At 36.0% G+C, this 17,178-nt stretch overlaps 1 protein-coding gene and 3 long non-coding RNA genes across 5 annotated transcripts; 2 read left to right on the top strand and 2 right to left on the bottom strand.

The window, feature by feature from the left end:
* The first annotated feature begins 693 nt into the window (after positions 1 to 693).
* On the top strand, positions 694 to 2,508 carry LOC149491944 (uncharacterized). Of its 2 annotated transcripts, none has more exons than XR_016319216.1 (3): positions 694 to 939; positions 1,406 to 1,488; positions 2,318 to 2,508. It is a non-coding gene; the product is annotated as an uncharacterized LOC149491944 (long non-coding RNA). The 2 variants fall into 2 exon arrangements; XR_016319215.1 differs by having other exon boundaries at positions 2,315 to 2,508.
* Positions 2,509 to 4,296: 1,788 nt separating this feature from the next.
* Positions 4,297 to 5,899, top strand: LOC149491943 (agmatine coumaroyltransferase-2-like). The gene has a single exon (XM_089716950.1). It carries the CDS (start codon positions 4,332 to 4,334, stop codon positions 5,646 to 5,648), a length of 1,317 nt encoding a protein of 438 aa, XP_089573076.1. The 5' UTR covers positions 4,297 to 4,331; the 3' UTR covers positions 5,649 to 5,899.
* Positions 5,900 to 8,192: 2,293 nt separating this feature from the next.
* Positions 8,193 to 8,628, bottom strand: LOC149491942 (uncharacterized). The gene is made up of 3 exons (XR_016319213.1): positions 8,548 to 8,628; positions 8,424 to 8,466; positions 8,193 to 8,313 (listed from the first exon to the last, which is right to left on the bottom strand). It is a non-coding gene; the product is annotated as an uncharacterized LOC149491942 (long non-coding RNA).
* A 2,280-nt stretch (positions 8,629 to 10,908) lies between these two features.
* LOC149491941 (uncharacterized) lies at positions 10,909 to 11,423 on the bottom strand. Its single transcript, XR_016319214.1, has 3 exons — positions 11,259 to 11,423; positions 11,140 to 11,182; positions 10,909 to 11,029 (listed from the first exon to the last, which is right to left on the bottom strand). It is a non-coding gene; the product is annotated as an uncharacterized LOC149491941 (long non-coding RNA).
* Positions 11,424 to 17,178: the final 5,755 nt, after the last annotated feature.

Raw genomic sequence — 17,178 nt, 5'->3', positions numbered from 1 at the left:
AAATGTAATATGGTCTCAATTCGAGCCCAAATTATCGAATTGAGCCCAAGCCCAAAATAGATTATTTGGAAATTTTCGATTTGAGAACAATTAAAATTTTCAAGAAATAATATGAAACACCAGTGATTAATTTATTAATTATCTTAAGATCAAATATCATTACTAAAACAATCAAAATAAATCAATCTGGACCGGGGAATTAAATTGATTTTTGAAAATCACAAGAATAACCCGAAAACCAAGTGAAAAACCTACAAACCGAGCAAGAATCGAGCCAAATCATTGAATCAGACCAAACCGGTTCAAATTGAACCGGAATGATCTAGAAACCGACATACTTTCTTTCTTTTCTTTTCTTCTCTCCTTCTTCTTCTCCAGTCGTGCACCCCCTCCCTCATCCGTCTCCTTCTCGTTTCCGGCCACCATTCAGCGAGCAGGAGGGGCGATCGACTTCCCTGGAGTCGCTGACCCATTTTCCAGCCTTCTCTCACTTCGATCGGACCTCCAATAGCGTGAACATGGTCTCCTCTCCTTCTTAGCGACGCAGCAGCTCCTCGGGCGAGATCGGGCAATTTCGGCGACGTCAGTGCAAGGGATAGGCGTCGATCGAGTCACCTTCACCTTGTGAGTGTTTTTCCTCCGCTAATTCTGACTACAAAGCTTGAGTGGCAAAACCACCATTAACGCCCGACACCAAGCAACTGTCGGGCCCGATCCAGCCTATTAGAGGACCGATCTCACTAAATTAACACTAGAAATGGAATCCTTGGTGAATTTTGAGTCGAGTGGTGTGATTGTTGTGAATTTCTGGGCGGTTTGATGTTTCCGGCCACCTTGCACGGCATCAACGGTGGCGGTCCGGCGAGGACTCCGAGAGGCAGAATGATCTCCTTTTCGGGCGGATCACGAAAATCAAATCCGATTTTTGATCGGTACATTGTAAGGCCTAGTTGCTTATTTTTGGTATAAATTTCAAAACTTGAATTAATTAATTAATTGAATATAAGGTTAATTGAATTAGTAAAAATTGGAGATTATGAATTTAGATATAGATAAGTGAAGTATATGAACATCGATTATAGAATCGGACTTCAAGGTAGTTAATGGATAACAAAGATTTTCGTAATATCGTTAAGTATGATTAATTACATTAATTTTGATATAAACAAATAAATAAATAAACAAGAATAGTGAATTTATATATAGTTTAATAAATTATATATTTTAGTTATGAATAATATGATCAATATTTATCATTAATAATAATAATAAATCAAATAAAGAAACACTATAGATATACATTTTAGTTTGATAAGTTAATGAACCGACGGGTAACGAAAACAAATAATGAATGTAAACTGCTTCCCAAATTAGAATTCTTATTTAGAATTTTCTTATTATATAGATACTTATAAAGTGTCGGAATGGGAAGACAAAGACTGGAAGCGCACAATAAGAAAGGCAGTCCTTTTAAGGACAACAAGAACTGTGAGTAGTGTTAGATAATTCGCCTCATCCGACTGCATTCATGCATTCACGGCTAAATGTTATCATGCATTATTGCCATATTGTGATGCACTATTTGTTGATATTAAATATTGCTTGATTATCTGTGAATGTGATATTGTTGCGCCTTGTTTGTGTGGAATTGGGATGAAGTGGGTCACCATGGGTTTGTGAGACCGTTACCGTTATATGGATCCTAATTATGATTAGCCGGGTAAATGGGAGATCGGCGCCCCCATGTGCACCTACCGTTACCGTTACCGTTACCATTACCAGGTTGGCTTCTTTATTTAGGCGCACCTGATAATTTAGATCTGATCGCAGCTCGCAGGGTGGCCTCCTGTTTTGAGTGCCTGAGGATCTCTATTTGATGGAGACGACCAAGTTGCCTCCTGTTGGTATATATATATATATATATATATATATATATAAAGAGAAAAAGAAAAGAGAGAGATTGGCAAAATAATGAGAGGACCTGTCGTGTGAGGATTATACCGGCCAGCCAGAATGGGAGATTGGCTCCCTGGTGCACATGTGAGTGATGGGCCATGTGTGAGGACGGCTCATCGGGTTTAGGTGACTCCATTGACTAATTTCCACGTGATATGATTATATGAAGGTGATAATAATTGTGATTGCTGTTGTATTGCCATTTGTGTGAAACTGCATGATCAAATAACTAAACGGGTGAACACATAGAAACAATATATATATATGTTAGCATTTGTGTGATTGTGTGGGGTGAGAGGGTTATCTAATCCTACTCACTGAGTTTAGTACTCACCCCCCCTCCAATCTCCCCTGGTAGTAGATGGAAAGAAGAATCCTGGAGTCCAATCGAACGAACGAGATACGGGTCGATAGGAGTAATAATCATTGTATTGAATACGTAAATGCAAAGGTTAGTGAATTATGGAGTAGAGTTTCGCAATTGTATTCTAACTTGGTTGTAAATGAATAAATTGAGTATAGACATTTATTATATGAATTGTACTTTGGATATATTTGTGAAATAAATTATTGGGCCTGAATCCACAATTGTGAATAGAATGCGAGTTTTTAGATAATACAGGCTTACTACGGGTTTCGGGGGCTTTAAACCCACCCAGGTCCTAGTGCCGGTCCGGTCTATGGAAATGGTCGTGACAAAATATATGTATATATATATATATATTAGATATATCTAATATCTCAAAATTATTTTGATTTAAATCTAATATATCTAAATTTAAATGTAATATATCTAATATATCTTTTCAACTAATATATTTAAATCTAATATAGATTTAAATATATCTAATATTTTGATATATATATATAATATATATATATATTATATATATATATTATATATATATATATATAAAATCATGTGTATATTGATTAGATTTATTCATAAATATTAATTAATATTAATTAATTAAATTTTAGAAATTTCTAAGATATTTATTATTTTATTAGTCAAAGTTATTAATTTTTTAATATATCATATTAATTAAATCAATTAATTAAAGTGGATAATTATATTATTTTGATTATTTTAGATAAATCATGTTGATTAAATTAATTAATTGAAATGAATAATCATATTAATTAAAAATTTTTAGATAATCCATATTAATTAATTAAAATATCTAATCATTTTAATTTAATTTTTTTAGATAAATCAAATTTCAAATATTATATATTTAAATTAAAATATTTTAATTGGCGATGACTAAGAATATTATAGAATATATAAAATTTTACTAAAAATATTAAAAAAATTTCATTATTCCATATTCCCGTATTTATATATGTTATCGATTATAGATATAGCTAGCTTAACTAAACATAAGAATAACCAAATACAACAAACGATGGATGTGAAAATACTGAGTACAAACACCATAAACCAATTTTTGAAGGCAATGATATCCCTCCTCCAACCTCACGCTACATTCTTCTATCTATGTTCGATAAAGTTACATACAAAAATTTTGAGCCAATTTTTGATCATGACTAATATTTGTATCTAATATTAAAAATGAAAAATATATTGCAAATATCAAAATTTAATAAAAAAAGAGGAACGTTACTAAGGATTAATATTTGAATTCAAATAGAAATCATGTATATGAACTACAAGTGCAAAGCAAGTTCGTTAACTAAATGCATATATATTGGGTTTCCCTTAGATATATACCATTTATTAAGAAATCTAGTTTTACATATTAAAAGGAAAATTCTTATCTCTTCACCAAACCACAAATGGAAGTTTATAGTTACAACGTAATGAACCAATAAGTATGTCAAGATATCTTTCAAAAAAGAAAAAAAATTTAAATATGGTATGTCAAGATATAGTTTTTTTTTTTTATGATTACTATTGCCATATATGGCATGTACGTTTTAAATTCATTCGTTGTATAAAACCACCTACTTTGGATTGACTCAAATTGGATTGCAAATGACAAAATTGACATTGCTTAATCTTGCATTATATAACCCAAATATCCAAATTAATGAGTTCAAATAATTTTTATCTAAAAAAGAAACCTTCTTTTGCTATAAGAATCTAGGTTTTACCCTTTAAAAAAAAAAATCTCGGTTTTAAGCATATCGGTAACATAGCTTTATAATTTTTTAAACACCACAATGTTTAGCATTTAGCTTTTATTATTATTTTTTTGACCCATGACCTAAAAATAACAAGTATATAGGTAATGGGCAATATGGGGAATGCCTTCAGTTTCATTTCCTATATATAGGGCCTCGCCTAATCCTTCTCCAAACAAATCTTCTTCTCTCTTACATACAGCTAGCTTAACTAAGCATTAATCACCATGGATGTGAAAATAATGAGTACAAAACCTGTTAAGCCAATTTTTGAAGGCAATGATATCCCTCCTTCAACCTCACAGTACATTCCTCTGAGTGTGTTTGATAAATTCACATACAACACCCACATGGCTGTCATTTTTGCTTATCGTCCACCTACACCATCAAATGCAACCTTTGAGCATGGCCTCCAAATCGTTTTATCAAAATATAGAGTGTTGGCAGGAAGATTTGGAGAAGACGAAAATGGTGACCCTGTTATTTTTCTTAATGACAAAGGAGTGAAGCTAGTTGAGGCATCTGTCGATGGCAATCTCGATCAGTTCATGCCATTACATTCATCTCCAGAATTACTTGGTCTTCACCCTACCACGAAAGGTGTAGAGGAGCTATTGCAAATTCAACTCACAAGGTTCAATTGTGGTTCATTAATTATTGGCTACACATCCCATCACAAGATAACTGATGCACAATCTGGTTGCAATTTTTTTGCCTGGGGAAAGGCTACTAGAGGACTTGATATAGATCCTCTTCCTATTCTTGATGGAACCTTTTTCGTTCCTAGAAATCCTCCGATTATCGAGTTCGAACACAGAGGATTTGAATTTGAAAGTAAGAAGCTGGTTAAGGCTTTTCACAACGATAATAATGACCTTGTAGATGACATTGTTATCCATAAAGTTCATTTCACAATGGATTTTCTTTCCAAGCTCAAAGCCAAAGTTTCAGAAAACAATAATAATCTCAAGCCCTATACTACTTTTGAGAGCTTGGTTGCTCATCTATGGAGAGTGATAACAAAGTCTCGAGGAGTCAATGGGTTTAAAACAACCCGTGTGAAAATTTCAATCAATGGTCGCAGACGAATGAATCCAAGAGTGCCTGATGAGTACTATGGCAATCTGGTGCTATGGGCATTTCCAAGTTCTAGGGTTAAAGACCTACTAGATGAGCCATTAGCTTATGCAGCCAAGCTCATTCATGACGCCATTGCAAATATAAACGATAACTATTTTAAGTCATTCATAGACTTCGCTAGCTGCAAGGAGATGATCAAAGAGGAAGAGCTAGTTTCAACTGCGGATATAGATAAATCTACTTTATACCCTGATTTGGAAGTTGATAGTTGGGTGAGGTTCCCATTTTATGAGCTTGATTTTGGAGGAGGAAGCCCTTATCTATTTATGCCTTCTTATTATCCACTTGAGGGAATGTTTTTTCTTCAACCTTCCTTCATTGGTGGTGGAAGCATAGATACATTTGTACCTCTTTTCCGGGACAACTTGGAAACCTTCAAAAAAATTGTCTATTCCATTGACTAGTTAATTAAGGTTGTGTATGCTACAAAAGGTTTTGTGGAAGTTTTTAGTGGACTTTTTTCTTTGAAGGGATTGTAATTCTCAAAATCTACAAATCACAAATTGAAGTTTAAAGCAAAAATGGTATATGTATCCTACTTATTACTTAGAGCATCTCCAATGCTAATGTGAATTGTGAGTGATTTGTCAAATAAAATAGAAGGTGTGAATGGTGATGTATTTGAATGTTTATTATAGAAATTGAATTTTTAAAATCTCTCTCTAATGTATTAGTTTTGAATTCTCTTCCATCTTCTTTTTACTGTTCTTTTCCAAGCCCACAAATTTTCACATTGCCTAGAGACTCTCTAAAAATATAGAAGGTATGGTAGACAATATTTTTTTATTTTTTGATACTCAGTTTGCCATATTAAATAGACATTAACGTTGAAAAGTATTTTTTAAAAAATCTTTCCATTTTTTTAAAAATCTTTTCATTTTTCTAATGTGGCAATTAATAAGAGTAATTCACGTTAGCATAGGAGATGCTCTTCCTTTATGTGTCTTCACATGTTGTTTAAGATTTTTGCATAATAATTAAAGAAATAACTAAACCATTTAAATCATAAAAAAATTTAATCAAATTAGTTTTATATTATCAGATTACTCTAATTTTAATAATTCTTTCTATTAGTTTACAATGAAAATTAAGATATACAGAAAAGAGAGAGCAATTTACAAAATGTGTGAAAAAAAGTTACCTAAATGGTGTGGTCTTGAAAATATCACTACAAAAAAAACGCCATTTTGCGACCGACCAATCGATCGCAAAATGGCAAATATCGGTCGCTAATTTGATTTAGCGACCGATTTGCGACCGACGATCGTCGATCGCAAAAATACTGGTCGCAAAATAATTTTGCGACCGATGAGACAATCGGTCGCAAATTAGATACCGATAAAATCGGTCGCAAAATTGAATAATCGGTCGCAATTTTTGGTCGTGGTTTAATTGGAAATTCAGTCGCAAATTTGGTCGCAGAATATCGGTCGCAATTTTTTTCAATCGGTCGCAAATCGGTCGCAAATTATAAATTCATAATTTTTACTTTGGTATCAAATCGATCGCAAATCGGTCGCAAAAATGGAAAAAAAAATTTAAAAAATAAAATATTATTTTGAAACCAAAATTTTTCTGCACCTGTGAAAGTTGACATAAATGCATATATATCACACAACCTATTCAAGAACAGTATAAAAATGTAACTTTTATTGTTCTGAACAAATTAAAATATGAAAATACAAATGAAAAAATAAAAATGTCCAAAATCAAATCTATATATGCTGCTGCTCATCTGCAGGATCCGATGTCAGATCTCCCGATGTCGGATCGCCGGGAGGAGTACCTGCTGGATGTGATGTAGCGCCAGGAGGTGTGACCAAGGTATCATTTGCAGCATCGGGATCAGGAGCCGATAGTGGCTGCTGCTGAGACGTCGAAACATGTCGGTCTGTAGCAGGCGCAAGATCAGAGGGAGAAGTACCAGCACGGTGCTCACCGGACAGCCGCATCACATGCGCTCTAAGCTCTGCAATCTGTCTCTGTTGATCAGCAAGCTGAGCCCGTATATCATCATCACAGTGCGAGTCACTGTGCTCCGGCTGTCGTGCTGCGCTGGCTGTAGAAGCATGAGCTGCTGAGCCAGTGTAAAACTGTGATGCCTGAGACCCGATGCCGTATACCTTCCTCTTCTTCTCGCCCCCTACAGCCTCGAGATAAAACGCTACCTCGTCAATTCTTGACTCAGCTTCGGATTCATCGATCTGAGAAGTAACAATATGCTCCCGAGCTGTAGTATAGTTCTCCTGAAAACAAAAAATTAATTAATCAATGCAATTGCAAGCTTTACTATATTCAACTTTATACATCTTCGCAATGATTAGAGGGTAAATGTAAATATTATTCATTGTTACTTACATTGACGCTCAGCGCACGTCTGTCGACAAAGGTATTACGATCGTGGTCCTTCGTGTGAGTGTATGTAAACACCTCCATCGGTGTGGGCTCACGACCTAATTCTTTAGCCAGTAATGAATTTTTATGCATGATATATTAATATATTAGTGTCCTTTCATTAAACATCAGTTTCTTGTAAAGGGACTAGTTCACTTACTAATAATCGAGCTGTCTCTATAGCAGATATAGATTCGCCTGTGTGTCGCGAAGGTCCTGCTCCATCACCCCAGTCTCACTGCGCCTGTTTTGTGCAAATATCTCCCACTTTCTCTTGAATGCAGGATCCTCCCAAACCTTTTGCCAGCTCTCCCATATCTCCTGAGACACGCACTGCTGCTTCTTACCGCTTCTTCTCATCCTATAGGTGAAGTCAGCGTATCGATCGGCGCATATCTTCTCCCAGGCTACTTTCAGCATAGCTGTAATGGCCTCGTCCCATATGAAATGTTTCTGCAAAAAATTAGATCACTTATAGCGTTTAAACACTAAGGATATATCTTGAATTGTAAACATTGAATGATGATATAACTTAAACCAAAGAGTACCTGGAACTCCTCCCAATAAAAGTCTCTCGCCTCTTGTGGTACGGCATCCCATGTGTATCCTTCTTTATGCAGCTGTAGCTTGATTATCTTCAAAATTTGCCTCGCTGCTCGAGAAGATGGATATATGCTGAAAAAAAAACAGAAGTGAAATATAATTACACGAAAGCATCACAGTTATGAATAAGTACAAAATATAATTACAAAATATGCCTGCAGAAAATTTGAATAAGTACTTACTGTCCCGCTACCAAACTGAGGGTGATACGTGGATCTGATGAAGCTTCAAAAGAAATGACAAATGTTATAAATTTTTAGATAATTAATATATAATTAAAATGACAGTTATGACATTTATGATTACCTTGCACAGTAGGTGACTGTGCAGCTGGTGGAGTCTGTACTGGTCCAGAAGAGGAAGGAGCAGAAGAGGAAGGAGCAAAAGGCTGTGATGGTGGCAGTACTGGACGCTGAGCAGAGGATGAAGCCCCAGACGTACCTGAAGAAGGATGTGATGGCGGCAGTACTGGTCGCTGAGCAGATGACGAAGCCCTAGACGTACCTGACGAAGGACGAGGGATCGACCCTCCTCGTCCATGGGCATTGCGTCCAGGGCCATGACCTCCACGCGAACCACTGCCGGACGCGTCAGAATCAAATGGTCTGCCTCTAGCCATCTGTACTGCAGATATCAGAACCTAGATAAAATGAATTATACAATTATATGAATTGTAGAACATGTGGTAAATATGAGTAAAGAAAGTTAATACCATTGAAATTCTTCATTAATAATATTAATTACATATACATTTATCAATTTGTAACAGTAAAATTACTCTAAGTTTTAAGTGTCTTGAATATCATCTGCTTCCTCCTCCTCTTCATCAGCTTCCTCTTCTTCATATTCGTCTTCTGAGGAACCCATGATGATTTGATCTTCTTCCTCTTCATCATCTGATGGTTCTATTTCAACATAAGATCAGCTTTCATCATCCAATCTATCTCACTACAAAAAAAACGCCATTTTGCGACCGACAAATCGGTCGCAAAATGGCAAAAATCGGTCGCTATTTATACTTTGCGACCGATTTGCGACCGACAAACGTCGGTCGCAAAATCACTGGTCGCAAATGTTAATTGCGACCGATGAGAAAATCGGTCGCAAATTAGAGACCGATAAGTCGGTCGCAAAATTGAAAAAGCGGTCGCAAATTTTGGTCGTGGTTTAATTGGAAATTCAGTCGCAACTTTGGTCGCAGAATATCGGTCGCAATTATAAATTCAAAAAATTTTTTTTTGGTATCAAATCGGTCGCAAATCGGTCGCAAAAATGAAAAAGGGAATAAAAAAATTAAATATTATTTGAAACCAAAATTTTTCTACACCTGTGAAAGTTGACATAAATGCATATATACACACGCAATTCAAGAATAGTATAAAAATGTAATTTTTATTGTTCTGAACAAATTAAAAATGAAAATACAAATGAAAAAAAAAAGGTCGGAAATCAAATCTATATATGCTGCTGCTCATCTGCAGGATCCGATGTCGGACCGCCGGGAGGAGTACCTGCTGGATGTGATGTAGCGCCAGGAGGGGTGAGCAAGGTATCGCCTGCAGCATCGGGATCAGGAGCCGATAGTGGTGCTGCTGAGACGTCGAAACATGTCGGTCTGTAGCAGGCGCAGGATCAGAGGAAGAAGTACCAGCACGGTCCTCCCGGACAGCCGCAGCATGCGCTCTAAGCTCTGCAATCTGTCTCTGCTGATCAGCAAGCTGAGCCCGTATATCATCATCATAGTGTGAGCCAGTGTGCTCCGGCTGCGGTGCTGCGCTGGCTGTAGAAGCGTGAGCTGCTGAGCCAGTGTAAAACTGTGATGCCTGAGACCCGATGCCGTATACCTTCCTCTTCTTCTCGCCCCCTACAGCCTCGAGATAAAGCGCTACCTCGTCAATTCTTGACTCAGCTTCGGATTCATCGGTCTGAGAAGTAACAATACGCTCCCGAGCTGTAGTATAGTTCTCCTGAAAATAAAAAATTAATTAATCAATGCAATTGCAAGCTTTATTATATTGAACTTTGTACATCTTCGCAATGATTAGAGGGTAAATGTAAATATTATTCATTGTTACTTACATTGACGCTCAGCGCACGTCTGTCGACAAAGGTATTACGATCGTGGTCCTTCGTGTGAGTGTATGTAAACACCTCCATCGGTGTGGGCTCACGACCTAATTCTTTAGCCTGTAATAAATTTTTATTCATGATATATTAATATATATAATGTACTTTCATTAAACATCAGTGTATTGTAAATGGACTAGGTCACTTACTAATAATCGAGCTGTCTCTATAGCAGATATAGATCCGCCTGTGTGTCGCGAAGGTCCTGCTCCATCACCGCCAGTCTCACTGCGCCTGTTTTGTGCAAATATCTCCCGCTTTCTCTTGAATGCAGGATCCTCCCAAGCCTTTTGCCAGCTCTCCCATATCTCCTGAGACACGCACTGCTGCTTCTTACCGCTTTTTCTCATCCTATACGTGAAGTCAGCGTATCGATCGGCGCATATCTTCTCCCAGGCTACTTTCAACATAGCTGTAATGGCCTCGTCCCATATGAAATGTTTCTGCAAAAAAATGAAATATAGCGTTTAAACACTAAGGATTTATCTTGAATTGTAAACATTGAATGATGATATAACTTAAACCAAAGAGTACCTGGAACTCCTCCCAATAAAAGTCTCTCGCCTCTTGTGGTACGGCATCCCATGTGTATCCTTCTTTATGCAGCTGTAGCTTGATTATCTTCAAAATTTGCCTCGCTGCTCGAGAAGATGGATATATGCTGAAAAAAAAAAACAGAAGTGAAATATAATTACACGAAAGCATCACAGATGAACAAGTACAAAATATAATTACAAAATATGCCTACAGAAAATCTGAATAAGTACTTACTGTCCCGCTACCAAACTGAGGGTGATACGTGGATCTGATGAAGCTGCAAAAATGACAAATGTTATATTTCTAGATAATTAATATATAATTAAAATGACAGTTATGACATTTATGATTACCTTGCACAGTGGGTGACTGTGCAGCTGCTGGAGTCTGTAATGGTCCAGAAACGGGGGTAGAAGAGGAAGGAGCAGAAGAGGAAGGAGCAGAAGGCTGTGATGGCGGCAGTACTGGACGCTGAGCAGAGGATGAAGCCCCAGACGTACCTGAAGAAGGATGTGATGGCGGCAGTACCGGTCGCTGAGCAGATGACGAAGCCCCAGACGTACCTGACGAAGGACGAGGGATCGACCCTACTCGTCCACGGGCACTGCGTCCAGGTACACGACCTCCACGCGAACCACTGCCGGACGCGTCAGAATCAAACGCTCTGCCTCTAGCCATCTGTACTGCAGATATCAGAACCTAGATAAAATGAATTTATACAATTATATGAATTGTAGAACATGTGGTAAATACGAGTAAACAAAGTGAATACCATTGAAATTCTTCATTAATAATATTAATTGCATATACATTTATCAATTTCTAACAGTAAAATTGCTCTAAGTTTTAAGTGTCTTCAATATCATCTGCTTCCTCCTCCTCTTCATCAGCTTCCTCTTCTTCATATTCGTCTTCTGAGGTACCCATGATGATTTGATCTTCTTCCTCTTCATCATCTGATGCTCCTATTTCAACATAAGATCGGCTTTCATCATCCAACCTATCTGTTAAATCTTCAACAACTTGCATCGGTTGCGTTTCAACCCTAACTTCTTGAAATGCCTCCGATACTGCGAGTGAAGAAGATGTTTCGTTTCAAGTGCATGAACAACTGATCTAGCCTTGATTTTACACACTGCCATCCAATCGCATCTATCTCGTTTAAACGATGGATATGGGACATAGTACACTTGTGCAGCTTGCATTGCCAAAACAAACGGTTCATACTTTGTATATCTTCTTCTTTGATTAATATCAACCAGATTATACTTAGGATGAACCTTCGTGCCAATGTTTGGCGTAGGATCAAACCATTCACATTTGAATAAGATTGTGCACTTCATTGGTAGGCCTGGATATTCTAACTCCAAAACCTCAACCAATTTCCCATAAAAATCGTTTGACACGTCACTGTAGTTTGATCCCTTTATGCACACACCGCTGTTCATTGTCTTTCTGCTTCTCCCATAACCCTCAGTGTGAAACTTGTAACCGTTTACAAAGTAGCCAGAGTAGGCATTAGCAACCGGTAATGGCCCCTTTGCCAGATCCGTAATAAATCTGTTACGAATATCGCTTCCCGAGCTTCGAGCCTATGGGAAATAGTAATGACATGAGTCAATTTAATAAATGTACATTCCGTGTTGTGTACATTGAAAGTAACTTACATAATATTTGAACCATTCTGCAAATTCCGTGTCCAGCTTTGCATCAACTGCAGTATCAGTCAAATTGAGATTTTGAAGCCGCAGAAGATTGATATATTCCCTATTTATGAACGAACCATATTAGCATAAGTATACTTTAACAACGGCCAACATCAAGTTAGAATGTTTACATTATTTATACTTACTGTACATATGGTGTGATCTCTTCGCAATTCAATAAAATATAGGTTTGAGCCGCTTGTATCTCTGCATCAGTCAATCGTCTTTTTTTGATTTACCAATCGTACGCCCAGGGTAGGTGAAAATTTTTAGATTTCCTTCAAACTCAGATTGAACGCGATCTCCTCCGTCATCGTTACGTGGCACTCTCCGATGCTTGGTGAAAACATGTTGGTCAAAGTAGTGCGAACAGAATGTGGAAGCTTCTTCAACCAAATATGCATTGCAAATGGATCCCTCGACCTTTGCCTTATTGCGCACATTCTTTTTAATTTTCTGCAGGTGTCTGTGATTGTACAATGCCAATATGTAAGTATAAGTTCAAATAAATGATGTAATCATTAGAATGAGATGTTAGTGAATCACCTCTCAAATGGATACATCCATCGATATTGTACCGGTCCTGCTAAACGACATTCATAGGGCAAATGAACCGGCAGATGTTCCATAGAATCAAAGAAGCCGGGTGGAAAAATTCGCTCCAACTTGCACATCACAATTGGGATTTCTCGCGCTAATTGGTCCATATCATCGCATCGGATAACAGTCATCGTCAATTCCTTGAAAAAGACTCAATGTCATTGCTTCCCAAATTTTTCCTGGTAATAATTCCGGAATGCCACAGGAATCAATCTTTGCATGAAAACATGGCAGTCATGGCTTTTCATGCCAAACAATCTGTACTTCCTCATGTCCACACATCTACCCATATTTGAACAGTAGCCATCTGGAAACCTTAATGATCGTAACCATTCGCACAATAATTGCCTTTGGGGTTTATCTAAACAATAACATGCCTTCGGAAACTTACCAGTAAGTACAGTTGCTCGAGTTCTGGTCGACGACAAATTTCCTTCATGTCCGCTCTTGCTTTTGCATTATCCTTGGTTTTCCCTTCAATGTTCATGACAGTGTTGAACAGATTTTCAAACACATTTTTTTCTATGTGCATGACATCAAGGTTATGACGAATAAGAAGTGAACTCCAGTATGGCAAATCCCAGAAGATGCTTCGCTTTTTCCACCCGCTATTCCTGCCAATTATTTATTTACCTCATCTGCACCCAACTCTAACTTTCATAAGCCCCAATCTTCAATTTCTTGTAATATTTCTGCTCCAGACTTCACAGGTGGAGGGGGTTCAACAATAGTCGTGTTCTTTCTAAAGCATTGTCGATTTCTCCTCCAAGGGTGAGATTCTGGTAAGAATTTGCGATGACAATCAAACCAACATTGTTTACCTCCATTCTTTAGTGTAAATGCATTAGTGTTTTCCATGCAATGAGGACAAGCCAATTTGCCAGCGTACTCCACCCAGATAACATTCCAAATGCTGGAAAATCACTGATGGTCCAAAGCAAAGCAGCTCGCATTATGAAATTCTGATTGGTCGAAATATCGAATGTTTGAACCCCATATTCCCATAAATAATTAAGTTCGGCCATCAAAGGCTGCAGAAACACATCAATTTTATGTTTTGGATTAGTAGGCCCAGGAACAATAACACACAAAAACATATATTCATCTTTCATACACATTGTCGGTGGTAGATTATATGGTGTGACAATGATAGGCCATGATGAATATTGTTGTCCTGATTGGCCAAACGGCTGAAACCCATCAGTACAAAGCCCCAATCTCACGTTTCTTATTTCAGCAGCAAACAGAGGATGAATGTTATCAAAATGTTTCCACGCTTCAGAGTCTGACGGATGAGTCATTATACCATCCTCATATTCATGCAAAGCATGCCATGTCATGTGTTCAGCTGTCGCCTTTGATGCATATAACCTTTGAAGGCGAGGAACAAGAGGGAAATAATACATCTTCTTGAAAGCCTTCTCCCTTTGTACTCTACCAGTCCCTTGACCGCGCCGTTGATATCTTGGAAGATTACAAAACTTGCATTCTCTGAATTCCGAGTCAACACCCCAGAATATCATACAATTATTACGGCAGCAATCAATCTTTTCTACCGGTAGTCCCAATCCCCGAACTAATTTTTTTGTCTGATAAAAATTATCAACCATTGAATGGCCTTCAGGCAACATTTCTTTTGCTAACTGAACAAAATCATCGTAACACCTTTCTGAAAAATGGTGCTCTGCTTTCATGTGTAGTAATCGTGCAACAACAGACAGAACTGAATGATTCTTGCATCCAGGCCACAGTTCAATGTTAGCTGCACTTAGCATGTCAAACAATTGTTGTGCTGCTACATTTGGCGATTCCTCCATATTATCCCAATCAATTGTACTCTACTCGCATCGATTACCATATCATTGCATTGATTACCATACAGAAATTGATAAGGCTGAACTTCTAAACTTACCGGAATGGAGTGGCCTGACCCACTGGCAACTCGAGCTTCACCATGATGTATCCATTCGTAATAATTTTCCACGAACCCATTTTTGCACAAATGAAGTTTCACTGTATCGATGTCTAAGAAGGCTCGATTTCGACACTTCTTGTGATTACATGGACACCTCAACTTATTCCCATCCATAAAACTGGGATTACCAACTGCAAACTGTATAAACGCCTCCAATCCGTGCAGGAACTCTTGTCTTAATATCCCATTGACCTCGAACCTCCAGTACATCCAATCTCGATTATTTTGCATTTTTGTTACCTAATTAACAATGTGTTTATCAAGGGTAAATTATATGTAATTGCATTAGTCTATCTAGCCTTAAAACATGCCACTAATGTAATGTTCAAGTTACACTTATAACTAACTAAGGTTATTTCTATAATAAGGGGGAACTATAGATAAATGTAAAATAACTAAGTTCATTTATTCAATACAAAGGTTATTATATATATATATATATATATAATATATAAAGGTAAGTGTACTATTCTACATATTGAATTTATTGAAAAAAATTCGGCAGCATTTCGGCACAACACTATCAAATCTCAAATAGAAAGACACTTCAATAAACACTTCTATAACATATCAACATTCTCCAAAGGCAAAATGGCCACTACTAGGCCTCCAATCCAAACTCATCATTAACAGGACTTGCTCAAACAACAATTATCACAACAAAGTTGCACGTTAGGATAAAAAACTACAGCACTCATTACAATTATCACAACCCTGATTCAAATTCAATTTCAATTAACCTAAAACGCAAAATTCAATTCTAGTGAGGGTTTCTTTTTAATTTTAACTTAGGCAGTAGTGGAGCAAGTACATGTTGATAATTACTATAACTAAACAACGCGTATTTATAAAAGCCCATAATTCTTTGGGCCCTTTAAACCATCGCCTTATTAAATTGGGCCCCAATGAGCCCACCTCTATCTTTTCTTGTTAACTAGCCGTTTAACTTTTTCTTTTTTTATTTAACTTATAATGTTAAAATTATTTTATAAAATATTTTAATTGAAATATAATGAAAGCATTTTCAAACAAGTTGTCGTTATCCATTAGAAACGGTGGAAATTATTAAAAAATAAATTAACAAAACACCACTTTTGTCAATGCAACTGTAACAACAATGACAAGTAAGTTTATTATTGAGAATGACAAATAAATTATATATATTTGTTGTGTTCAACGTATTTTTATCTTATATTTGACGTAAGATGGTTAGACTTGCGAAATAATTTCTGAAAGTGACATAATTATTAAATAAGAGTTGGTGCCACATTATTTCATAATTTAACAATTATTAAAAATTAATAATAAAAAATATTTATCATATTGATGTAAATATGCTAATAGAATCCCCCAAAAATCAATACTTTCCTCATCCAGGTAACCAATTACGTTTGGGAATCTTTTGTTGTTTGTTTATTACTATAATTTTATATTTCTATAATTAATTAATTTTATTTAAATATTTTAAAGAATTCTTTTTTAATGTTATTTGGAATCTTTGTACGTATGATTTTTTACCAACTCCATCCCTCTATTATTGATGGTTTATTCTAATTTCATAGATAAATTATTCATGTATAATTATTGATATAATTATATATATTTTTAATAAATTTAAATGAATGCCGATTTAAATTTGTATTTTTTAATTTAAATAATTTACTTATATGTTTTCATTAAATAACAAAAGATGATATTATATGATCATTACTTAAATATGATCATTTTTCTGCCAAATAAATTGAAATATTTATTATTGTAATTAAATTATTTTAATTCAACTGACATAATTATTTTTTTTTTTCATTTTGAAATTCTCATATATTCAATTCAAATCCTTATTAATTTTTTTATAATTACAGGACATATATAAAGATTTAATGATAATGCAATTAATCTTAATGAAATGAAATTAATTTTATTTTATTAGTTAATCTTATTATTATAAATCCATTATTTGATTAATGTTATTAATTATAATAAACAGTCACA

This window comes from Jatropha curcas, unplaced genomic scaffold (genome assembly GCF_041381405.1).
Source record: "Jatropha curcas cultivar XTBG-Jc1 unplaced genomic scaffold, XTBG_Jcur_1.0 HiC_scaffold_217_pilon, whole genome shotgun sequence".
NCBI classification, from domain to species: Eukaryota; Viridiplantae; Streptophyta; class Magnoliopsida; order Malpighiales; family Euphorbiaceae; genus Jatropha; species Jatropha curcas.
This window is presented reverse-complemented; position numbering and strand designations above follow the sequence as displayed.